Source organism: Carica papaya, chromosome 1, assembly GCF_054855325.1.
Source record: "Carica papaya isolate Zhongbai chromosome 1, ASM5485532v1, whole genome shotgun sequence".
In the NCBI taxonomy this organism is placed as follows: Eukaryota; Viridiplantae; Streptophyta; class Magnoliopsida; order Brassicales; family Caricaceae; genus Carica; species Carica papaya.
Window position 1 is genome coordinate 26,366,274 of NC_142309.1, and position 24,035 is coordinate 26,390,308.

At 33.8% G+C, this 24,035-nt stretch overlaps 3 protein-coding genes across 9 annotated transcripts; 1 reads left to right on the forward strand and 2 right to left on the reverse strand.

Moving 5' to 3' along the window:
• Positions 1 to 1,675: 1,675 nt before the first annotated feature.
• Positions 1,676 to 6,481, forward strand: LOC110815204 (Thioredoxin superfamily protein). Of its 6 annotated transcripts, XR_002539794.2 has the most exons (10): positions 1,678 to 1,980; positions 2,146 to 2,211; positions 3,151 to 3,231; positions 3,348 to 3,401; positions 3,484 to 3,552; positions 4,649 to 4,711; positions 5,090 to 5,172; positions 5,270 to 5,335; positions 5,440 to 5,533; positions 6,274 to 6,481. XR_002539794.2 is itself a non-coding variant. In XM_022042880.2 (9 exons), exons 1-9 carry the CDS (start codon positions 1,729 to 1,731, stop codon positions 5,589 to 5,591), a joined length of 738 nt encoding a protein of 245 aa, XP_021898572.1. In that variant the 5' UTR covers positions 1,678 to 1,728; the 3' UTR covers positions 5,592 to 5,764. The 6 variants fall into 6 exon arrangements, 3 of the variants coding, with proteins under 3 accessions (XP_021898570.1, XP_021898572.1, XP_021898571.1); XR_002539793.2 differs by having other exon boundaries at positions 1,677 to 1,980; positions 5,270 to 5,533; XM_022042880.2 differs by lacking the exons at positions 5,440 to 5,533; positions 6,274 to 6,481 and adding an exon at positions 5,588 to 5,764.
• Positions 6,482 to 8,339: 1,858 nt separating this feature from the next.
• Positions 8,340 to 13,024, reverse strand: LOC110815223 (uncharacterized). The gene is made up of 2 exons (XM_022042902.2): positions 9,125 to 13,024; positions 8,340 to 8,948 (listed from the first exon to the last, which is right to left on the reverse strand). The coding sequence occupies exons 1-2, from the start codon at positions 11,943 to 11,945 to the stop codon at positions 8,509 to 8,511; spliced, it is 3,261 nt and encodes a 1,086-aa protein (XP_021898594.2). The 5' UTR covers positions 11,946 to 13,024; the 3' UTR covers positions 8,340 to 8,508.
• A 1,370-nt stretch (positions 13,025 to 14,394) lies between these two features.
• Positions 14,395 to 23,678, reverse strand: LOC110815181 (Dof-type zinc finger DNA-binding family protein). Of its 2 annotated transcripts, none has more exons than XM_022042846.2 (2): positions 21,469 to 23,678; positions 14,395 to 20,975 (listed from the first exon to the last, which is right to left on the reverse strand). In XM_022042846.2, the coding sequence occupies exon 1, from the start codon at positions 23,288 to 23,290 to the stop codon at positions 22,565 to 22,567; it is 726 nt and encodes a 241-aa protein (XP_021898538.1). In that variant the 5' UTR covers positions 23,291 to 23,678; the 3' UTR covers positions 14,395 to 20,975; positions 21,469 to 22,564. The 2 variants fall into 2 exon arrangements, with proteins under 2 accessions (XP_021898538.1, XP_088062374.1); XM_088206248.1 differs by lacking the exon at positions 14,395 to 20,975 and adding an exon at positions 21,275 to 21,381.
• Positions 23,679 to 24,035: the final 357 nt, after the last annotated feature.

Genomic DNA, 24,035 nt, shown 5'->3' on the forward strand with positions numbered 1-24,035 from the left:
TTCGGCTTCATTTCATATTAAATTGCTAGTTCTTGGTTCCATCACGCATACACACCTCCCAAGCTTGTATACGTATTTATTGATCTCAATAAGATTGCTTTTCATAAACTATTTCTTAATTTAATATAATTATGAATTTAAATATATTTTTATAGGTTGTTACTATATAATTAATACACATACATATATTACCACATAATTAATTAAATATGTAAACTTCAACTGAAAAAGAATCTCTCTTTTATCTTATCACAAAGTTTTAAAACATATTCTTGTGTGTTTGTATTTTTTTATTTGTAAAATCGAAGTTATTCAATATATACGTTGATTTTCAAGTCCAACACTCATATATATATATTTAAGAAATATAAAAGTATTTAAATGTATCCGGGTACCTCTTTCAATATGACCTATCGAGTTTTATGAATATATTCTTCGAGCAATTGATTGAATATCGACAAAATTTAGACTTGAATTGATATAATTTTAACCTTGCAACTTGAATTTTTATAATGAAAAGATTTATTAAGATTCTCTATCTTCAAACTCTTTTAGATTCACGTTATGATTTTTGGAAGCTCCCATTTTATAAGGACTCCCCATGTGAGTGGTAAAATTGAATAAGCCTTCACCAAATTATACATTATGTGTTTTAATTAGTGAAACCTTAAAATTAAAAAAATATATATTTTATATGGAGAATAAATAACACATAAAAATTTATCAAATAGATGACACTTGTGATATATTAATTACATCACTACGATATTCCATACAAATCAAAATTTAAAATGCATTAGAGAAATCGTTTTTGGGACTCCACCAAAAACATACGCAATCGAATTTAATTACCCTAAAAATTTGTCTATTTATTTTTTGTATAATAATAATATTTTTAATTTAAAATATATATGACATCAAAATGAATTTTATCGAATTTGAATTTAGACGGGTTTTATTCGATGAGTTTGAATAAAATTTTTTTTTCTCTAATATAAAACAATGAAAATATATACTATAAAAGAAGAGAAAGAAAATTGTAAGTCAACATTCACATGTCTCTCCCTTATTTGGTGTTGAAGAAATAAGTTTAATTCTTCCTTTGAAAAAAAATCTAATTCGTTTCACACATAAAGTTTCTTTCTTTATGAATTATTGAATTCTATAAATGAATTAATCACACGTGAATTTTTTATAAGCAAAAATATAAGCATATAGAATTCAATATTAGATATTTATATTTTTGTTACAAATTACTTATATTATTTTTATTATAATATATTTTTAATTGGATAATTGATACAATTTTTAATTAAAGGAACAAGAGTTTTTCTAAACTTTTTTTGGACAGTAATTAGAGTTTACCCAAATACATATATATATATATATATTTAAAAAATATTTATTCTTTATTTAGATTATAGTTAGATTAGGATCAAGTAACAATTTTTATTTAAAATAAAACTGCTTATGACTAAATAGAATTTAAAATGATGATAGTTTTAGTTTTAATTTTAAATTATATATTTTCAGTTTTTTTATTTTTTTCACTCTGATCTTTTCTTCTCTTTCTTGGGCTATACTACATCTTCTTGCCCAAACCTCTAGCCCAATAACTATTGGGCTGTTCCTCAACTTCGTTAGAATTTTCATGACCATAAAAACTCCATTGGAGCCAGGCCATCCATTCACCTCACTTCATCACCGTCCACGCGCAGAAATAAATCAATGGCTGCTGCTATTACCGTCAGCATCAGCATGAGCAGCGTGCCTTCCACAAAAGCAGCACCAGGTTGCTTACAACATTCATGGCGCGCTTTACCAAATTTCGGAGTGTCTTCGTTTCTACCATCAAAGGAAATGGGATTCTATCCTCTGCAGCGAAGGACCAGCCAGTACGCGTCCAGAAGGCTAGTGGTTCGTGCTGCCAGAACCGAGTCCAAAGGGGTCTCCTTAGGTTTTAGGGCTCCCAATTTTGAGGTTATCTTCCTCTTCACACTCATGAACGTATATAAGACGTATATACTTGCATGGATTTGCTTGTGTATCTATTCACCACTTATCTATTTTCAATTGAGTTAAAAAAGAAATTCTAATCTGCGTTTTTTTTTTTTTTTTTTTGTCTCTTATGCGTGTGCTAATCAGTTGCCCGAGCCCCTAACGGGAAAAGTGTGGAAATTGGAAGATTTTGAATCATATCCTGCTTTACTGGTAAATTCCCTTTTCTATATATATATTTTTTTACTGGATTCGGGATCTCAAAGTTAGTTAGTTTGTTACTGGTATGATGCTCTGCGGATCAGCTGGTCTGTCTATTATGTTACTTTTATCCGGCTATTTGGATAAAAATACTGGAAGCTGTGTAATCAACAAACAGTTAGAACTTCATTAATAATTTATTGATAATGGAAAACTATATGATAAACTAAGGGTTTTTCCAATGGGAGTGGTGAATTGGTGATAGACTAATGATAAGTAAACACATAAGTTGATATGAATGTTGGGTGACTGAAGGCGGAAGCGAGGTTAAATACATAAATTAGAGTAATAAAAGAGAATTATTCTTTTTGTTCTGCATGTCCAGTGGCGATACTAGTTTGTGAAAAAAGCAGATTGGGTATGAATATACTTGAAAAATTTTGACAAAATTTTGTCAGATGGAATTCTAGATAATGTGTGATAATGATATCCTAGATTATATTCAGAAATTTAGAGTCTGACTGTAGGGATTGATGATTCTTTTTGAAGAATAAAATGGTTTGAAAAGTAGGATTTACTAGTTCCTTAGAATACGAATCTTGAGGTCTATATTTACTCTGGAATTTGGTTAAATCATTTCTTAGAAGGAAGTTGTTATACTTGAGGAGTTAGTGGTTTATGTCTGAAATTTAGAATCAGTAATGTGGTTGATGAAATGTATTAAATTTTAGCTTATGGAAAAAAGCTGTTAGATGGTAAAGGAATATGCAATCTATGTCTGTATATAAGCTGTGACTTAAATTATCAGTATGTTCCATAAATCATGACTGTTACTTCACCAAGAATTGCTATTTTCTATTTCCTTACTGACAAGAATTTATCGTAGTAATCCACTGCAAATATATTCAGCCATGGTGAACAAAATGTGATAGCAGCAATGTGGTGTTGCAGGTTATGTTCATCTGCAACCATTGCCCATTTGTTAAACACTTGAAACAAGATTTTGTAAAGCTTGCTAATTTCTACATGAAGGTAGCTGAATAAATTTCCCCTGAAAGGCTTGGTTCATTTTACTTTTGATTTAGTATTTGGCTGAAGTTATGACATAGCAGAGTAATGCTTCCAAAGTTTATTGAATTATTTTGCAGAAAGGACTTGCAGTTGTTGCAATATCTTCAAATTCTATAGTCACTCACCCTCAGGTTCTAATAACTACATAATTTGACATTATGCTGCATAGAAGACGTTCCATGATTTTGTTCCAAATGGAACTGTTCTTCTCAGGATGGGCCAGAATTCATGGCAGAAGAGTCTAAACTATTTAAATACCCTTTTCCCTATTTATATGATGAGGTATGTTCACATCAACTGCCAACTTCTCTCCTTTCTTAGTCATTCTTTTGTCTCTCTTTGTTGTGGACAATGTTGCAACTTCTACCATCCGTTGAAAAGGAAAAAATGTATAGGTATCTGTAGGGATCCCAATGCTCAAGGAAAGTAAAATTATGAGGGCCACATACCATATTGTAAGACCTCTTTAAGCTGGATCATATATACCATGTGCGCGAAGCTTGTTAAAGAACTTCGCACAAGCTTCCACTAAGCACTTTTTAAGCATATCTAGATCATAGATATATCTGCTAATTGGTCTGCTGAGTTCTGATGGGTGGTCCTAATAATTATTCTCTAGAAGCTTTTCTTAAATAAAATAAGAAGCAACTTCAATCTGTTTATTTATCTATTGGAAAACTGGGTTTGAAGCAATATGGGTAGATATTTGGCTATCACATTATAACTCCCTGGGCTGTGATTGTGTAAAACCAAGTTCGTAAAGTAAATGTAAAAAATTTACGGCATTCTCTTGAGATGTTATGGTCCTTACTGATGGATCTAGTTATGGGACGATTAAAATGAAAATCTGCAAATTTTTTTTAATGTTTTTGAGTTTTCCTACCTTTGCCAATTTTGAAGTAAATTAGGGCTCGTTAAGAGAGAATCCTACAATCTTTTGAGTAAATAAGTACTCAACATCTTTAATGATTTGCTTTCCTACCTTTCTTAGATTAGAAATGGGAATTTATAAAGCAGAAGTTACATAAACAGTTTCCCTTGCTGGCAGAAAATAGGTACTGCCAAAACTGTTGAGGAACTGCTGACTTATGAATAATTTCTCCAACGGCCTAGTCTTATCTTCCTGGACTTGGTCAACTTTAACAACTAGTTGACAAAATTTATTCCCACGTGTACAGAGATAAAACCTCTAAAATATTCATAAAATACATAAAAACATCCCTAAATACCTAAAACAGAAATAGCTAATTCTGAATTGTTATTATTACTATTATTCTTTTTTGGTGCTTAGGATCCTTAACATGAGATGTGCAATTTACTTATGAATATATCTTCCCATCAAAGTGCCCACTGTATAGTTGAAAATGTTGGATTGCAGTCACAAGATGTTGCACGAGATTTCAGAGCAGTTTGTACTCCAGAATTTTTCCTATTTAAAAAGGTACCAAAGCCTGCATTACCAGTTTGATATCTTTTTACCTTTGCTTTGCCTAGTGGTTGCACTTCATAGGCAGAATTATGATACAGAGCAAACAGGCTGCTAAGAAAAGTTATGGCACAATCTTATAAACATAAATACTTCCTTGAGGGGAGATTTATGTTGTTGACCCCAAATTGGAACTAATACTGTACGAGAAGAACTCTCAAACATGAAATCTCTTCTCAGTTCTCTCCTGAAGGCTCAGTTTTATGAATATACTCTATGAAATTCTCTTCTGCACCTAGCTATGAATCATACTGTCTTATTTATGCTAGAGGATAGGAAAATCTCCTCTTTAAAACCATTTCAATTGTTTGTAAGTTAATCACATTGTGATAGGATGGGCGTAGACCATTTGAGCTGGTCTACCATGGTCAGTTTGATGATTCTCGGCCAAGCAATAATGTACCTGTTACAGGAAGGTCAGTTATTCAGCCATTTCTGGGTTAATATGAATCGGATTTAAATTTATTTAGTATATTATAATATTAGCAATCTGCTTGGTATTATTTTCTACAGGGATATAAGCCTAGCAATTGACTGTGTTCTTAGTGGACAGCCAGTATCCCCAGTTCAGAAACCTAGGTATTTATTTAAACTGTTGTTTATTCCTAATTTGCACTTAAAAAAAATGTTTTGGCTCTCCATTTTTGTATGCCTGGGATCAAGTATTTTCCATTTGCCAAAAGTGTTGGCTGCAGCATAAAGTGGCATCCACAGACAGAGGCATAGCATAATCTTGGACTGTTGCTTTTTGCTCTTTCAAGAACGTAATCTGCACAGGTATATTCTTTTTGAACAGAATATTCATAGAGTAGCATGTCTTCTTAATATCAGGTGATTTTGTGCGGTTCGCCTGTAGATGGAACTAAAACCATGTTAAGAGATATTTATTCGTCTTCTTTGTGCTAGTTTCTTTAGCACATTGCTAGTTAAATTACCTGTCTTATTCTTCTTTACCAAATCCAACGATCATCCTAACGTTAATTACTCAACCACCATCATTCATCTTCAGACCATTTTTTCCTCAAGTTCTCTGTGAATGCTTGTGTTAAAACTTTTAAACCCGAAGTTGTTAGTAATGAGAACTTGAATCTTGTTACTAATTACATCTTAACTAACTTAAGGCTTGAAATATAACCTATATGTCATTTTAAGTATCATTTCATGCTGTATTTTGATGTTGCATGATTATGTTTTGCCATTAGTTCATGTTAAGCAAGCCGGTGTAGGGTGCGATGTTAGACAGTTATTTTCTTCCAGTACTCTTGTTCAAGGATTGATCAAATTTATATTTTGCATAATTATCTTTATCTGTCCTAATTTTTATTGAAAAACTATTTTGGAATACAAGCGAGCAGAAAATGTAGAATGGAAATATTGCAAAGTCAGTCATTTATTAGTTTTTACCTTCAAAACACTATTTGATTGAAATACTAGAAGAAAATGTTCTTGAACATTACATGCTTGGGGGTCGGCACAAATTGATGTCAAAATTCAAAACGTTTTTGTATTTCTGGCAGAGCATGACATGATGATACATTTGGCTTCAATCAGTAGTGTCGTTTCAGGCATGAAAAGCACAATTGGGTCACAGTCAAGAGGAAATAACATAATATTTTAACGATGACAAACAAGGTGATGATAAATTGTATGTGTAATACTATTTGTGATATTTTAGAGTCAATAGCAATTCTGAGTTAATAGTAAATTACAAGAACTTTTGTATAATACGTGAGAATTACATACTTTGCAACATGAGAAAATGATGGCGGACGAGGACGATGCTACGCCATCAATTTCCAGTATTACACAGAAGCACACGTCCTGGCATGAAAGAAGACTTTATGTGACTTCACGCTGCCGCTAAAACTTGAACATTTCAACCTGAAATTTTTAACTGCAACAGTTTTTTAACAATGACCATGAAAAATTAGATGAACTTGAAAAAAAAAAAAGTGAAATTTCAAAAAATTCTTTTAAACATTTTTGGAAACAGGAAAATGATTTCTTTGCCCTTTTAACGCCCAGGCAAACACACACACACACACACACACATGTATATAACATAAATAAGAAATTCATCAATTAATTAAATATTAAGTCATTAGAATTTTTCTAAACAAATTTTAATAAACAATTATAAATATCAACTTCTTAAACTCTATATTTATTTCCCTATACAAGTTGTATACGCCTCTCAACCAATACGGAGGAGGAAAGATTTAGTGACTAGATAAAACCGGAGTTGGTATTAATTAATTTTCTTGTATTGATAGAAAATATACAAGAGTTGGTTAGTATGTAATTTACATATATATATATATATATATATTTTAAGTTTTTCTACAATAACATTTCTTTTTTATATCTTGTTTGTATCTATAGTATTTTTGTCCTGATGGATATTTCTCTCAGTGTAATAAAAGTCTAAAAATTTGTATTACTAATTCGTAGAATACTCGGTAATTTAAAACTTCTTTGAATGATATTTAAGAAAAAAGTCTTCTAGAAAATTTTTAAAGTAAATTTATATAACAAATAATATATTACTGGAAAAGCTCTCGATGTTTGCTTTCCGTCTGTGCAAAAATCGCAACTAACCATATCGTACAGTGAGAAAAGATTGAATTATAAAAAAACAGATTTGAGTTTCTCGCATGATATTTGACCAACTTGGCGGCACCAGAAAGTATATTTTCGGTCACCACTTGAGGTGATTCTCATATAGAGACGATACTCCTTCAAACAAACTTTTCAATACTACTAAAACTGCATTTTGAATCACTCGGAATTGACAGATATCGTGACATAATGTTGAGGATTTGATCATTTTAATGTAAAATAATTTTTCAGATCTACAAAATGAATCTCATTCTTAACTTGCAAAAAGTGTCTAAAAATGTGATTCAATCCCGGAATAAATTTGAAGTTAATTTTTTATATATTTTTTGAAAATCATATAATATATATATTTTTAATTTATTTTTAATAATTTCATCAAAATAATTTTATAACTGTGGAAAGTGATCTCAATTTTTGAGGTTTTAGAATTTCAAAAAATTTCAGAAATATCTTTTGACATATTTTTAAATGAGGTGTATACTATAATATATGTTTTAATTTTTATTGCAAATCCTAAAAACCTTTGCTTTTTGGAGTAAAATCAAATGAACTGCACCTCACTCACGTTATTAAAGGTGAAATTGCTTATATAGGAAGCTAAATATAACGTGACTTTGATTGGTGATTATTTGTATGTTGAGATAGAATGACTGTACGGGTACCTAATATATATATATATATATATATATATTTTTAATATCACATGACTAGAAGCAAAGGATCCTTTCAAGAGGATGAAGCTTGAGATCTTTGCATCTTTGTTAAGAGTAAGATGTTGGGAAAGCTTGAGATCTTTCAATTTTTAGCTTCTGTTTTTAGTGAAAGAAGTCTAAAATCCCTGGATATGCATATCAAGTTGTCATTGTTGTCGCATGAATGACATGATATAATTCTAAATGAGTCATGTACTCAAAGAAAACAAGCTTGCATGAGTTGTTTGCTATAAAGAAATAACACAAGAAGAAACTAGGAAGTGAACTCAGAAACAGATTATAGGTAAGTTATACAAGGGAATTTACATGAAATCCCATTAATCCTCCAAGATGTCAGTCTATACAAATGTTTTCCTTTTGTGTTACTTGAAAAAAAATACAGATGGAATTATAAATATTTAATTTTGGGAAAGTAATCAACTATGACCTAATTAAAGGTTCAGATGATCTAGAGAAACTAGAAGAGTGAATTGCTGTTCTTGGATTAATCATTACTCTTCTGCAAAGCAAATTTGGCTTTTCAAAATCCTGTTTTTCATGTCTAATCTCCTGTAGCATTGTTGTCACGTCTTTCATTGTTGGTCTTTCCTCAGGACAAGGAGTCACACAAAGAAGAGCCACCCCAAGCACTTGAAGCATCTCTTGGATCTGCGTACTTGATTGTAGCAACAGTTGTTGATCAAGAATCGCTGTGAACTCTCTTTTTCTTTCCCGCAGTTCCGTGTTTACCCAGCTGATAATGTGACCACCATCTGGGATTCTACTATCAGTTGGCTGTTTTCCTGTTAAGACTTCTAGGAGCACCACACCATAGCTATATACATCGCTTTTTTCTGTGATCCTCATACTGTATCCATATTCTGCAAATATGATAACAGAACTTCAACTTTTAGCCCTCAAGTATGCATTATATAGATACCCAACTTGAAGAAAATGTATTTTGGGATGTGAAATTCAACCGGCTTCTAATCTTCTAAAAATAATTGTGGAGAAACTGTTATAAATGAATTTGAAAGTGATCTGTTTTTATACTCACCAGGAGCAATGTATCCATAAGACCCAGCAACAATGTGGGACGGTCTCAAATTTTTTGATGAGTCAACAAGCTTTGCTAGTCCAAAATCTGCCAGGAAGGCTTGAAACTGCGGTCCCACCAGTATATTATTCGCCTTGATATCACGATGAATAATTGGGGGAATACAATCGTGGTGAAGATAAGCTAAACCGTAGGCTGCTCCAAGTATGATCTTGTATCTTGCGTCCCAGTCCAAGAAAGTCCTGTTTTCATGGAGAAGCCCTGCCAGACTCCCATTACTTATGTAATCAAACAAGAGCAATCTAGTTTTCCCATTGTTACAGTATCCTAAAAGCCTCACAATGTTTTTATGCCTTATGGATCCAAGTGTCTCGACTTCTGCAGAAAACAAATCCCTCTCTGGAACTGGAAGCTCTTCTTTCTTGACTGGCCATAGCTTTTTTACTGCAATAACCTGTTTGGTGGGAGTTTCAACTCGGTAAACCGTGCCTGAACAACCCCTCCCAATAACATTAGATTCTGACAACCTTGTCAAAATATCATTTACTGAGAAATCAAACTTTTGAAATGGTGTGAAATCCCACTTCAAATTGTGATCTTCATCAATCATCCCAAATGCAACTCCATGGAATTTGATGAACAAAAGTACACCAACGACAACGAATATCATAGTTGCAATGACACTAAGAAGAGTGCATATAACAAGATTTCTTGTGGATTTCCCGGCATGGTGAGCCCTGTTTAAATGACATTTTTTTGTATTGATACAAAGATTTTGATTACCAAAAAACGCTGTGGGAGGGAGACTTTGGAAGAACTTGGTGTTGGGAAGGATGCCAGAAAATTCGTTGTAGGAGATATCCAGAGAAACAAGGTTGTCAAGGCTACTGAGAACTGCTAGGTTTCCTGTTAACATGTTGTGAGAGAGATCTAAATTGGCAAGCTTTGATAAATTTGAGAAGCCTCCCGGAATTGGGCCATTGAGAGAATTCCAACTCAGGTTGAGTAGAATATCCAATCCTTGCAATTGACCAATCTCATTAGGGATAGGACCGACGAGTTTATTTCTACTCAAGTCCAACAACTGCAAATCCTTGCAAAGGCCTAGACTTTTAGGAATTGTACCTGTAACTTTGTTTCCACTTATGGTAAGTTTATTCAAGGAAATTAATTTGCCCAGATTTGGCGGAATAGTTCCTCCTATGTTATTCATTGAAATGTCTAAAACATTGAGATTGACAAGAAATGCAAGAGATGAAGGGATTGTCCCTTGGAGCTTATTGTCATGCAAATCTACCATCTCTAGCTGAATGCAATTGCCAATCTCTTGAGGAATCTCTCCCGTGAATTGATTTTCTGATAATTCTAAGAAGCTCAAGTTATGCAGGAACCTGATTTCAGACGGAATATGACCACTAAAGTTGTTTGATCCTAGTCTTAAACGTATCAAGCTGGTGCAATTCCCAATGTCTGGTGGAATTTCTCCTGAAATCCTATTTGATATCAATAACATTTGACTTAAGTTTTTGAGATTGAAGAGAGAATATGGAACTGACCCAGTAAGCAGATTGTGTGAAAGATCCAATGCTTGAAGTTTCTCGCAGTTGGCCAGCTCAACTGGTATGCTTCCATGGAGTTGATTCTGCCAGGCAAAGAATAGTGAAAGTTGTTTCAATTGGCCAATTGTTGGTGGAATCCTACCCCTAAAACTATTATTGTCCAATTCAAGTTGCTTTAGATTAGAAAAGTTGCCGAAAAACAGTGGAATTTCTCCAGACAAGTTGTTGCCAGACAAAAGGAGCTCCTCTAATGCCATTAAATATGTCATAGACAAGGGCAACTCACCACTTAAAGAGTTCAATGACAAATCAATGACCATCAAACTGGAGCAGTTACCTAGAGATTCGGTAATGCTCCCACTTAGATTGTTTTGCCACAACAACACCCTCTTGAGATTTTTTAGCAAGCCCAATTCGTTGGGAATCTTACCTGAAAGTTGGTTCTGATACAGAAAGATGTTCTCTAAGGCTGAACAATTGCCAAGTTCTATTGGTATATTGCCAGTAAGATTGGCTGTGTAGATTGAAAGAGTTTGGAGATTCTTCAGCTCCCCTAAACTGCTTGGTATTTGTCCTGAAATTCCAGTATCTGCAAGACCCAAAAAGGCTAGTTCTTTGCAGTTTGATATCTGCATTGGGATTTCTCCACGAAATCCTGAGTTTCCACCAGCTCGAAAAATCTCCAAAGCTTTTAGTTGTCCTACTTGTGCAGGAATCCTTCCTGATAGATTGTTATCAAAGAATTCAAGCTGTTGAAGATTTGAACAGTTTCCAATTTCAGGCGGAATCACACCGTGCAACAAATTTGTATTTAGTGCCAACAACTGCAATTCAGCTAAATTCCCAATTTCTGCAGGGATTTTTCCAGTTAGAAGATTATAGCTGAGGTCCAAGGTGACGAGCGATGAAAGGTTTCCTATAGAAGGTGGAATGTGGCCAGTGAGGTTCCCATTTGAAAGGATTAAAGTTGCAAGGTGATGAAAGGAGAGGAGTTGTGTGGGAAAAGTGGTAGGAAGATGAATAGAGGTAATTGTAATATGCCGAACAAAGCCATCACTCGAACATTCAATGTAGTCCCATGTGCATGGGTTTTGGTGGGTTGGATTCCATGAAGAGAAGAAAGTAGCAGAGGGTGAAGAATTAAAGGTTGAAAGCCATGAAAGTAGAGACAGACCTTCTTGATTCAAAGCAGAAATGGCTGGAAACAAAAGAATTTTGAGGAACAAGAGAAGAATAGTAATTGGTTTGGTTGACATGATCATGAGATTACTACTAGCTTGTCTGCTATTCTTCTATCATCTAAAAATATTAGGGGGAAAACTAGTTCCTCGCTTCTCTCTACATGCTCTTGTTATCATTGGTTGAGAGCTAACAAATAAACCCTTCAGATTTACAAAAAAGAAATAAACTAAATCTTCATAGATTTCCAAACGCTCTCAAACAAACACTCATCCTGACTTTGTACCAGTTAAAAAATATATTATTAATCAACCAATCTAAATCTAGAGCTGTGAAAATGACAAACCAACATACCAAAAAAGAAGTGTAGACACCACAACTTTTTGTAAGATGATGATAATAATAATAATAATTTCAGTTTAATGAGATATATAAGGTTGTTCTCCTGAAACTGAAAACGTCCCAGCAGTGCCGCTTTTTGAAGGGATATCCACCCTAAAAACCCATTCTCTTCCCATGCATGAACCTTCCACAAGTTGCCAACACTAAAATGATTTCTTTTCTTGTTTCTCTTTTCTTTTTTTTTTAAAAAAAAAAAAAAAAATTTATAAATTCAAAATATGCTTTCAAATTGTTTGCAAAAACAATATCTTCTACGTTTTGTATAAACTGAAATCATATTTCCATGATTTCTAAAAATATTTTTCACCTTTTTCAGTTAAGTGGGTCATTTTATATTATTATCTTAAATATGTCACGTATGTTTTGTTTTTGTTTTTTTTTTTTTCTCTCCAATATATAATGTTTTTATATTTATTTAATTGCATATAGTGGGTGTGTTCCAGTTGTTTTTAGATATAAGTAAATTTCGATAAGAAATAAATTAATGATAGAAGATATGCTGTGTTAGATATAATTGAAACCAGAAGAAATGTGACGAGTCCCTCTCCTCCGACAATATATAATACAAAAACATAAAAAGATTGATTAGGACATGCCCTATTAGATTGGTTATCAAATTTTTATCAAGAGGATATTTGAAAGCTACACAGGATCAGAAATGAGAGATGGTTAAAGAGAAAATTACTGCTTCACCTTCAAATAAGTTAAATATTAACATTATGTTTGTGATTGGTATAAATTTCAAATATATTCTATTACTACTAAATTTACATATTTTAGTATTTTCTACATAAAACTTCATCATAATTTACATATTTAATAGAAATTTTGTTTTTCCACATCTAATTAATTAATTTAAAAAAAAAAAAAAAAAGACACAGACATTTAGCTTGAACCGAAATCAACATAATATCTATATGTTTATAAGAGTTTTGGTTGTAAATTTAATGAAAAAAGATAGAGAATTATTGATTGGGGATTAAACACCTATCCCTCGGATTAGCAAGGAGCAGTGACATTTGTGAACCAAATTAAAATCTAAAGGTGGCCCTCCATTGAAAGACAAAGGAGAATATTTCATTGTTGGGAAAAAAATACAAACAGAAGAAAGGAAAAAAAGAGTTGAGTTCTGTCCTAATTGTGGGCCTTCCAAACAGCTCACAGTGTTTGGGAACAGGTTGGCCCCCTGCTATGAACAAGTCATGGAAGGTGGGGGCAACCATCTCCAGTGGCCTCAATAATAAAGTTTTCTTTCTTTTTTCTTTTTAATTAATTAAGATCACCCCCAAAAAAAATTAAAATTAAAATTAAAATGTAATGCTGGTACAGCTAGGGAGACCTAAAATTTGGGATTTAAACTGATGAGTTGTTGATAGGAAACATTGAAATTAAAGCAATCATTAGCCACTATTATTTTAATTGTTAACAGTGTGCAATCTAAAGGAGAGATTGAGCCATTTATTTATTACATATTTAAAGTTTTTAGAATAACTAATTACTACAAGTTATATCTTAAATTCTATTATACATGGTTACATCAGGAACGTACATAAGTTGTTGAATGTCAAGAGTTTTTAGACATCAACCCTGACTTGGTAGGTGAATAAAAGAATAATTTCAGGGTCAGGAAGTAAAGAGTTAGAAAGCAGGAAAGAAGAGTTGAAGAAGAATAAGAAGAAGGTAGGAGTAGAGTGTGTAGAAAACTTGAGAGACTGCTGGTTTCATTTAATTTGGGAATTTTTCTTACAACGCTTCCTACAATTCTCATTCTTCGTTTCCAAAATTCTAACAACATCTCAACAGAATATAACATTAGAAAATAGCAGACCAGCTGCAGACCAGCTCCTTGCTCCTCAGGCTCGCTTCTCTCCCTTCCCTTCTAAACACTTCAGCAATCTCGGTCTCTGAATTGAATTTTATAAATGTGATTGATATATTTTAGATTTTATTTTCAATATATTTTTTTATACAAATTTAAAATAAACCACCTTAATACTCTTGAAAATTATACACAATAGTTTAGCAATATTAATTCTGCCCATAAGGTTTTAGCTAGGGATGGCAAGAAATCCTCAATCCACAAAATCCACTCTGACCAGTTTAACCGAACCCAAACAAGGTCAATTCAGGTTCAGATTCAATAGTAAAAAAATCCAACTTGCCATAGAATATAATACAAAATTATATATTTTAAAATTTAATTAAGAAAATAATATATATACATAAGTTTACTGGAACCATAAAGTCAAACACTTCTGTCTTCAGAAAGCTGCCGCTCCCCCTCCCAGCCTCCCACTCCGCATTGGACTGCTCTCCTCTCACCTCCGTTATCTGCTTATTGCTGCATTGCTGCGGCACCATCTTCTCGTCGCACCCCAATCATCCTCCCATCTTCAAATAAAAGTGTATATACTAAAGTCTGCAAAACTTCACAAACTGCCGCTCCTAGTCTACCACTATGTGCTCAACAGCTTATTGCTGCACCAACACCGACCTCCCATCTTCTTGCTAAATATCCTCTCATCTTCTTCAAGTAAAAATATATATACACACTAAAATCCTAAAAACATCATATTTTTGTTCCAAAATTTTTCTTCCGTATAAATATATATATATATATATATATTTGAAGGGAAAGTTAGCTTCAAGTTAATTTTGAGTTACAATTTTTTGGGTTTCGGCAGAGGGCAGAACAAGTTTAACTCAAAACCTGCATGTGTGAACAAAATAGTATTTTTGTGAACCCGCTCCCGATCTTAGGAACTTTAGTTTACTCTATTTTGTACCTTAATTGGGTTCAGGTTTCATTCATCAAAAACCTAACCCATTATCACCCCTAGTTTTAGTACTATGAGCAAAGATTTTATTAATAATGAACAAACGGTGGAAGTAGTGAGGTTTCATGGTAGGAAGTATGAGGTCTCAAAAGCAAATTTCAGACAACAGTTTATAGATATATATTTCAAAACCATAAACATCCTCCAACAATCACCACATCGTCTACAGCCCGAGTTGCTGTCTTGATACTGTTTAGTTTATATTCACAAAAGTAAAATAAGAAATTAAGCTCTTTGTGTTTATCGAAAGCATGAGGTGATTAGCATAGAAATATTTCAACTGCGACTTTTATTTAATAAATTAAATATGGTACAAATATATATATATCCATGTATAATTTGGTTAATTTAATTCCAACCACCATTGAGCAACCATATAATAATATTTGAATCTGAAACACTAGTAAAAATTATTTATTGAAAAGAAAAGTCAAGACTGATTCTCATGTTGGAATAGTTAATATGTTTCTTCTTCTTATTGGTTTCGACTTAATTAAATATTTGGGAGAGAGAGATAAAAGAAGTTATGTTGTATTCGTACTTAAAAGAAGTCTTGTACTGGTGGTTAGCTGAATATTGAGGTATAAGAATAATTTGTCTGTGGGCCTAATATTTTTTGATGTCACATGACTAGAAGCAATGCATGATGCAGAAAGGGTGAAGCTTGAGATCTCTACATCTTTATTGGAGTAAGATGTGATGGAAGCTTGTGGAGCTGGGAATGTCGGTCCTTTTAGCCTTTGGTTCTCTCCATATTTTCTCTCCAGATATCATATTCCTAATATTTTTATTACTGTGTGTAATAATAAACTATTCTAATAACTTCATTTTTTTTTAAAAAAAAAGTCAAATCTCTTATTTAACACGGTATTAAAGCAAACACGTATTAAAGCAAAGCTACATGAGTAATGTTCTGACTCTAATTGTTATTCATCAATTGTTTTAATTAGTTTTAGCATCAAATATGGCCGACTTGTGCTTGTTCCACAATTAATTATTTTATAATAGATTTTTTTCTGTTTGTTCTTGGAATACAAATTTTGTTGTTACAGTTCTAAATAATAAGATTACAAGAAAATCAAGAGATGAAAGAAGCCTATTTTCATACAAATCTATCATCTCTAGCTAAGCGCAATTGCTAATCTTCTGAAAAATCTTTCAAGTGAATTGATTTTCTAATAATTCTAAAAAGCTCAAATTGCGCAGGATTTCAATTTCAAATGAAATATGGACACAGAAGTTGTTTAATCTCAATCTTAAATGTATTAAGCTGGTGAAGCTCCCAATATCAGGAAGAATTTCTCACGAAATTCCATTTGATGTAATAACCTTTGGGTTGAGTTTTGTGTATTGAAGAGAGAATTTGGAACTAGCCTAGTAAGCAATTATGTAAAAGATCCAATGCTTTAACATGCTAGCAATTGACCAACTCATCTGGTGTGATACCACCACCATGCAGCAAATTCTGCTAGTGATGCTGAATGAATTAGCATCAAATTTCCCAAATAGTTTAAGAATTATAATAATATAAATGTAAAACTACTATATTATTTAAAAGTCTATATTATTGAGAAGTATTATTATAGTTTTACTAATTTAGAATTTTTATTCTTTTTTTCGAAATAAAAAGTTTAAATAAATTAGAATGGTATCAAAAGAGGTGGGGTAATTTAGAATTTTTATTCTTATTAGTACTTTTCTAAGAATTAGTATTTCTAATATTATTAGTATTAGATTTTATTTCTATTATTTTTTTTAAAAAATTTCTTATTCCTGTTAGGATTAGTATTCTTAATTCTATTAGTTTATAATTTCTTATTATAATTATATTTAGGAAAAGTTGCTTACAGATTATTATAAATAACTTGTAATCTCACTTATTAAAACATTCAAATTATTTAATAATTTTTTGAGAGTTTCTCAAATTTCCGGTTATGTGATGCAATCAAGACCCTTAAGTGTGATGCTTAAAACTTCCTAGATTTGATGTCTAAGAAACTCTAGATGTGATGTCTAGATTTTTTATTCCAAAATCCCTAATTAGACAAATCAATCTTATTTATCCAACATCAGCCAGGCAAAGTAAGTTGCTTTAGTTGGTCAATGGTTATACGAACCTCACCTCCAAAATTATTTTTTCCCAATTCAAGTTGTTTTAGACTATGTACATGGGTACACGGGTTGTTTTGTCTAATTTCAATGTATACGGGTTGCACCACTTGGTATTTTGTAAATATACATATTTTTTATTCTAAACAAAAAGTTGCTTTAGGCTATAAAAGCTGTCTAGGGAAGGTAAGATCTTCTCCAAAAATGTTGTTGCTAGACAACAAAGCTCCTCGATGCCATTAAATATCGTAATAGACAATGTAAGCTCACCATTTAAATAATTCACTGACACATCAAAAATCATCAAACTAGAGCAGTTAAAAAGAGATTTTGGAATGCTCCTGCTTAGATTGTCTCGCCAGCACAACACATTATTGAGATTTTTTGACAAACCCACTTCATTGGGTTGCATAAACCAATTTCTGTTAGTAGACAAATAGGTTCTCTAAGCCTAAGTAATTGCCAATCTCTATTGATATCTCGCCTGTGAGATTGGTTGCATAAACCAAAAGCACTTTGAGATCTGCAAGAACATGAAAAGCTAGTTGCTTGTACATTGATATCTACGTTAGGATCGTCTCCCAAGTTTGCACCATGCCAGGAGATCCCAAAACTTCAATTGTCTTGCTTGTGTAGGAATCTTTCTAGATAAATGGTTATCAAAAGCTCAAGTTGTTGAAGCTTTGAACAGTTCCCAATTTTTAGTAGAACCAAACTACGCAACAATTTTGTATTTAGTACCAACATCTGTCCTCCACTAGGTTTCCAATTTCGAAAGGGATTTTTCCAGTCAGGTGATTGTTAAGTTAGGTCTGATCTATGACAAGTTTCCTATAGAATGTGACCAGTGAAGTTCACTTTTTGAAAGGACTAGAGTTGTGTGAGGTGATGAAAGGATAGCAGTTGTACGGGAAAGGTGGAGGGAAGATGAGTGGAGGTTATTGTGATATGCTGAACAAAGCCATTACTAGAACATTTGTACTCTCATCTGCATGATATCAGTGGGCTGAATTCAACCAAGAGAAGAAAGTAACTGATGTGAAGAATCAAATTTTGAAAGCCAGGAGATCATAGAAAGTATTTCTTAATTGAAGGCAGAGATGTACAGAAACAGAGATATGTTGAGAAACAAAAGAACAGTCATTTCTTTCCTTGACATGACGATGGAACTATATTGCTACTCTTCTATCATCTAAATATCATGGGCAGAACTAGTCCGCCACATTTCTCTGGATGTCCTTTTTATCATCAGTAAGCTTGACAAATATACCTTGGCTGCATTCTAATTTACCAAAAGATGAATGGAATCTTTTGAGCTATCATCCATTTGATACAGAAGAAAAAGTTTGGGTTGCTCTGAAGCAGGTTGAGACATCTCAGCTTGTGGTTTGTTATGCAAAGGTGAATAAAAGAATTTGGTTATGCTGATTTGTGCTTAGCAGATTAATCAGCACGAATACTTCATGTATATATGTAGTATTTACACTTGTACAGAGACCTTGCCACACGAAACTTCTACTGTTTGGGATTTCACATTTCAATTTGGATGAATACTATCAAATCTACATGAAGCTTATCAGCTTCATGTAGATTTGAGATAAGGTAGTGATGGTGATGGCCTTTTTTTTTTTTAGATAAGGTAATGATAGTGATGGCTCTATGAATACTATTTGTCCAATATTAGTAACAGATCACAGCTGGAAAATAAATGAGATCTTTGAAAGCCACATAATATCATAAATGAGATGGTGAAACTGGGTTATATTTATGAAATGGTTGAAGATCTTTACCATTGCATGATTCAAGAATATTACAGCTAAGGAGACTTATAGGGATGATGGAGGTAACAGAGAGTGGGATGTTTATGTGAATAGAAATCTTAATGATTGGGAAATTGAAGAATATAAGGCATTGCTCCACTTACTTTCTAGGTTGAATCTGAATGATAACAGGGATCAGCGAGTTTGGAAATTTAAGAAGAAAGGAGAATTCACAGTCAAGTCCTAGTATAATCAATAGGTTGGGAATGAAGCTGAGAGTGGCACCAGGTTTCTGTTCGAGCAGATTCGGAAAGTGAATGCTCCTCCAAAAATTGTGTTTCTTGCATGGGAGGCGGAAAGAGAGTGGATATTAACCATTGATAAACCAATGAGAAGGGAAAATTATGGTAAATGGATATTTTCTGCGTAAGAGAAAAGTGGAGCCCTGTAATCATATTCTACTATGGTGTCCGGTGGTATATAAGTTACGAACTATTGTTTATAAATTATTGGGGATTAGGTGGGTTATTGCTGCTTGGTTAAAAAATGAGATTTGGGCATGGGAGGGTATTAGTAAGCGAAGGAAAATTGTAAATTGCATTCCGCTTACAACATTTTGGGTGGTTTGGAAAGAGAGAAATAGTAGAATTTTTGAGAACATAAAAGAAGAGTTTAATAAAATTCGGGACAGATGGTAACACTATTTGAGATCTTTGGTTTTAGGATATCCTATTTATAACATAAAGGACTTTGGAAATTTTATAAATATACTTATTGACTTGTAAATGATTTTGCACATAGGTGACACCTATTTGGTGCCTGAGATTTAATATATTTTTTATACTTTTTATTTTTAAAAAATAAAATCATCAAAGAGAAAATTACTACCTTACCATCAGGTAAATTAATATAGATATTAATATTTATTCAGTATGAGTTTTTGTTAACAGAAAATTTTGTAAATTATTAGGGATTAGAGGCATGTCTTTTTCAATTATAAGCAGGCAATGACATCTTTACCATGCAGTTAACTGCAAAATCTAAAGGTGGCCCCCATAAAAAAGACAAAGTAGGATATATTTCAAAAGAAAAAAGAAAGAAAGACAAAGGAGAATATTTCGTAGTTGCAAAATAACAAACAGAAACATAAGAAAGAGATCTCTAATTAGGATGGGCCTTCCAAACAGCTTCTGACAAGCAATGAGTGAAACAAGTTGGATTTTATTACGATTACATGGCCCCTGGTAGGAGCAAATCATGGAAGGTGGGGGCAAACGATTCCCCAACCATGAACTAGCGGCCAGATTAATTTGTCTAAATAAGCATTTCTTTATTAACTAAAAATCACCAAATAGCAATCAAAGAGTCATTTATTTCCATACTTCATCTCCAAAAGTCCATCATGAATTTTATTAACCAAACACCTTAGGTGACAAAGTATCTTTTGGAGTAGAAGGTTTCAACAAATTTCCTAGCATGCCTTGCTAGGCTATGTAAGCTACGTACTATAAATTATGTACAAAAGGGCGGCAGCACAGGCAGTTGGTTACCAAGGATCCAAGCAAGCTAGTCAACCGTTCCAGCAAAGCAGCAGGTGATACAAGAATTGCTCCTTTGAGCATGTTCTGCTAATTTTCCAACTTGGCTCAAAAGCTTCTTCTATTTCACAAGCTTCTTATTCTCCACCATGCCTTACCTGGGAATGGTTAAACCTTTACCTCTTCATTACAATTTAATTTTAAAGAATTCCATTCCACCCTCCAACCTATTCTACTTTTGTAGACAAACTCACTACACTAAGATCATTTGGTTGCCCTCACTGATCCTTACACCGCTTCCATGGTTGCTACTGCTTATCTGATAATTGTCCACAAACTCCATGGCAACCCACATGTTATCCTATGTGACCAGGTTTAAGTGTCCTTTGACTGACAATAAATAGCCACAAGACCTTAGTCAATGTGTTCTCTAGTTTGATCATTCAGTTCTATTTTTTGTAGGTAACCTGCAGAAAGTAAAATATCCTAAATATACCATGTAAATCGAAGATATTACACACTTAACATAGTCTAGAGAAGGAATTATCACTGTCATGCAAAAATTATCCATTGTTACCTTCACCGCTAAAAAATTAATAATAACTGTAGATTATCAACAGGTTTATAACCATAAAAATATTATCAATGGATTACCAATTAATTAGTAACTTATTCCAAATAAATTAACATATAGCAGCTGAGGAATTATTTTTTTGGTATTGATCGTCAGCTGATAATCTTATTTTTTTCTTGCAGTGCCGGCGAGTCAAGAAGCTTATGATTGTTTCATCATATCCACATAAACTTGTTTTTAACAGCATCTTGTACTGAGCTTATCATTTGCTTATGACCAAAATCATCATATCTCTTTCCCTAACTCATAAAAGAAAATAAAGAAAAGTCCTCATGGCATCCATTATTAGACAATCTCAAAAGAAGAAAAGTATAAATGTAAGGTACCTCGCATCTATCGACATCTGCAGTCCAAGCATTTGGAGGAAGTGAGGTTGGGTCAAGCAACTTGTATGGGTGGTCCGTTGCTGGGCTTACTGCAATCCTTGACAAAGTCTTCAACGCTGTAGACTACGGTCATGTAAAGAGAACAGCTAGGGCACCGAGCGATCACCTCGCCGAGTATAAGGTCCTCTTTAGTCATCTGGAACAGGTCGCCGCATGGACAAGGACAGATATGCAGCTGCTCGTTCCACTCCATGTCCTCTATCTCCAGGTCGTCGTAGGACATCGTTTTAGTGCTCGATCCCGAGTCCTTGGTTAATTAAATATTGATGATGAAAAGGAGGAAACATATCTATGTCAGGGTTAAATGGAAGCTTTAGCGGCTAGCAACACCAGAAGCAACGAAAACCCAGCAGCAAGCGTAAGCGCCAAAAATTGATAAGAAAAATGAGCGAAGATGGAAAATGTCGCGACAGACGATGAACAAAAATATCAGCGTGACTCAGTTCTTGTTTCAGAGGCTGAAACCCTTGGATTCGAAGGGGTCGGAAGCAGAACGAAACAGAGGATCAAAGAACCCAGCAGCAAACCTAATCGCGAAATATGAGCAACGATCGACGATGTAGCAACAGACGACGAACCGAAAATATTTGCTTGAATCGTGGTTTTATTATAGAGGTTGAAACCCTCGAAGTCGGAGGAGAAGGAAGCAGAATGAACCAGGGGATTGAGGCAGAGAGAATGGAAGACGAGTTTTAACTGTTGCTCGAACCCGTGTTCTGGTAACCAATATTTTATTCAGTAGCCACTGAAACACTTCAAAGGGGTTGACCAAGTCAACGATCTACACGTTATGGAACCCGCAATCTAATGCATTCCCAGTTTTATTTCTTTTTAATAATTGATATCTCTCGTCTGTAACTCATACTCGCCTAATTGTGTAAAATGAAAGAAAATAACTCCGACTACAAAAAAAAAAAATAATAATAATTGTATGATCTTTATAAATAAGCCTTGTGCCATGGAGTATATTGTAACAGTAGAAGATAATAATCAAGTATTATATATAGAAAATTTTTGGAATATGAGAATCAAAAAGCTAAAATCCGGATAGATCGAAGGAATTCCAATTGTCATTGTTGAAGTGATCATGAAGTAGAGAGAAATCCTGCAACTGCCATGAGAAGCTTGGCATGTTTATTGCAGCATCATCATCTTCAGGCCATATATTATAATCACTAATACTTCTACTCTGTATCACCAATTCATCATTCACCAACCCAAACAAACTCCTCTCTTCCTCTTCCCCTTGCTTTCCATCACCTCCATCACCAACAATCTGATCAGACAAACTCGTCTCTTCAGGTCCAAGTCTTTCCGGCGGATAACACCCACTACGATAAGTACCTGCATTAGCCTCTTGACCCACAAACCGATCAGCCTCATTTTGGTCATTCAAGAACCTGGCAAACACAACTGCTAGGTCAATGTTGGACTCGGAGCCAGTGTGCTGAGAAGGGCTACTCTTCCTAGTCCCAAATGGCTCGTTCGGCTTGCCATAATTGGGTGGAAGACGTGACTTGGTTCGAGTCCGATTCTTTCGACAGCCACCGCCAACAGGAACGTTTCTTAGCGAACCACCTTTGGTCCAATACCGTCTACAGGCTTTGCAGAGGTACCTAGGCTGAGACAAGCTGTAGTTATTGTAATAACAGAACTTGGTGTTGGAAGAAGAGCAGCGTGGGCAATTGGGTGCGACCTCCATGGCCCTACCATTACTGCAGTACAACTCAAACATTTGATCATTGTAAGAATCTCTGAGCATCTCTACGGTTTTACTTTGATTAGTTGACAAAAACAGGTAAGTAAGATTTTTGAGGTAGTGTTTATGAGTGTGTGTGTGTGTGTGTGTGTGTGTATATACGTATATACGGGGAAGGGGCGAGGTTTGATGATATGAAAACGTGGGCGGTTGGCGAGCCGTTCGGACCAAGAAATGTGAGTGCGTGTGCGAGTGGGTGGGCTGGAGATATTGTGATGGGGACTGTATGTACGTGAAGTCTACTGGTATGGTGGCGGATTAATGGGCGGGGGTGGATCATGTGGAGATTTCTGTATTGGGCAATTCAAGGGAGTGATTGCCATTCATAAGTCAATGCCTCTTAGTTGTCATCATTTTTTAAAAACTTTTACTCTTCCACTCTCAATCATAACAAGTTCAACCTTAATTTGTACATTTGCAGAACGATAATTCTTCTTTAACTATTTCGTCTATATCCTCCATTCTAAGCGAAAAGAGGAGAATAATGGTGGTTCTTTTTGAAAAGAGAAAGATGACTATTTTAAATTATATTTTTAAAAATATTAAGTGATCATAATCTTGGATGAACCGATTGAGTACTTACTCGTTTTTTTGGTAGAAAGAGACTCATTGTCGGATTTGTAGAGTATTTATTAGGTACTTCAAAATTAAAGATGATCTTACAAATTTTATAAATATGGTTGGTCTAGTTTAAATTATATTTTTATAATAATGTTCAAAAAATTCGAAACACATTCATCCATCCATC

Excerpts from the sequence above, each read along its gene's own strand:
- LOC110815223 (XM_022042902.2), bottom strand. The coding sequence starts at position 11,945 with ATGATCATGTCAACCAAACCAATTACTATTCTTCTCTTGTTCCTCAAA. Across the intron at positions 8,949-9,124 it reads TTATGGATACATTGCTCCTG|AATATGGATACAGTATGAGG; the intron begins GTGAGTATAAAA and ends TCATATTTGCAG.
- LOC110815181 (XM_022042846.2), bottom strand. The coding sequence starts at position 23,290 with ATGCTCAGAGATTCTTACAATGATCAAATGTTTGAGTTGTACTGCAGT.
- LOC110815204 (XM_022042878.2), top strand. The coding sequence starts at position 1,729 with ATGGCTGCTGCTATTACCGTCAGCATCAGCATGAGCAGCGTGCCTTCC. Across the intron at positions 2,212-3,150 it reads AATCATATCCTGCTTTACTG|GTTATGTTCATCTGCAACCA; the intron begins GTAAATTCCCTT and ends GTGGTGTTGCAG. Across the intron at positions 5,173-5,269 it reads AATGTACCTGTTACAGGAAG|GGATATAAGCCTAGCAATTG; the intron begins GTCAGTTATTCA and ends TATTTTCTACAG.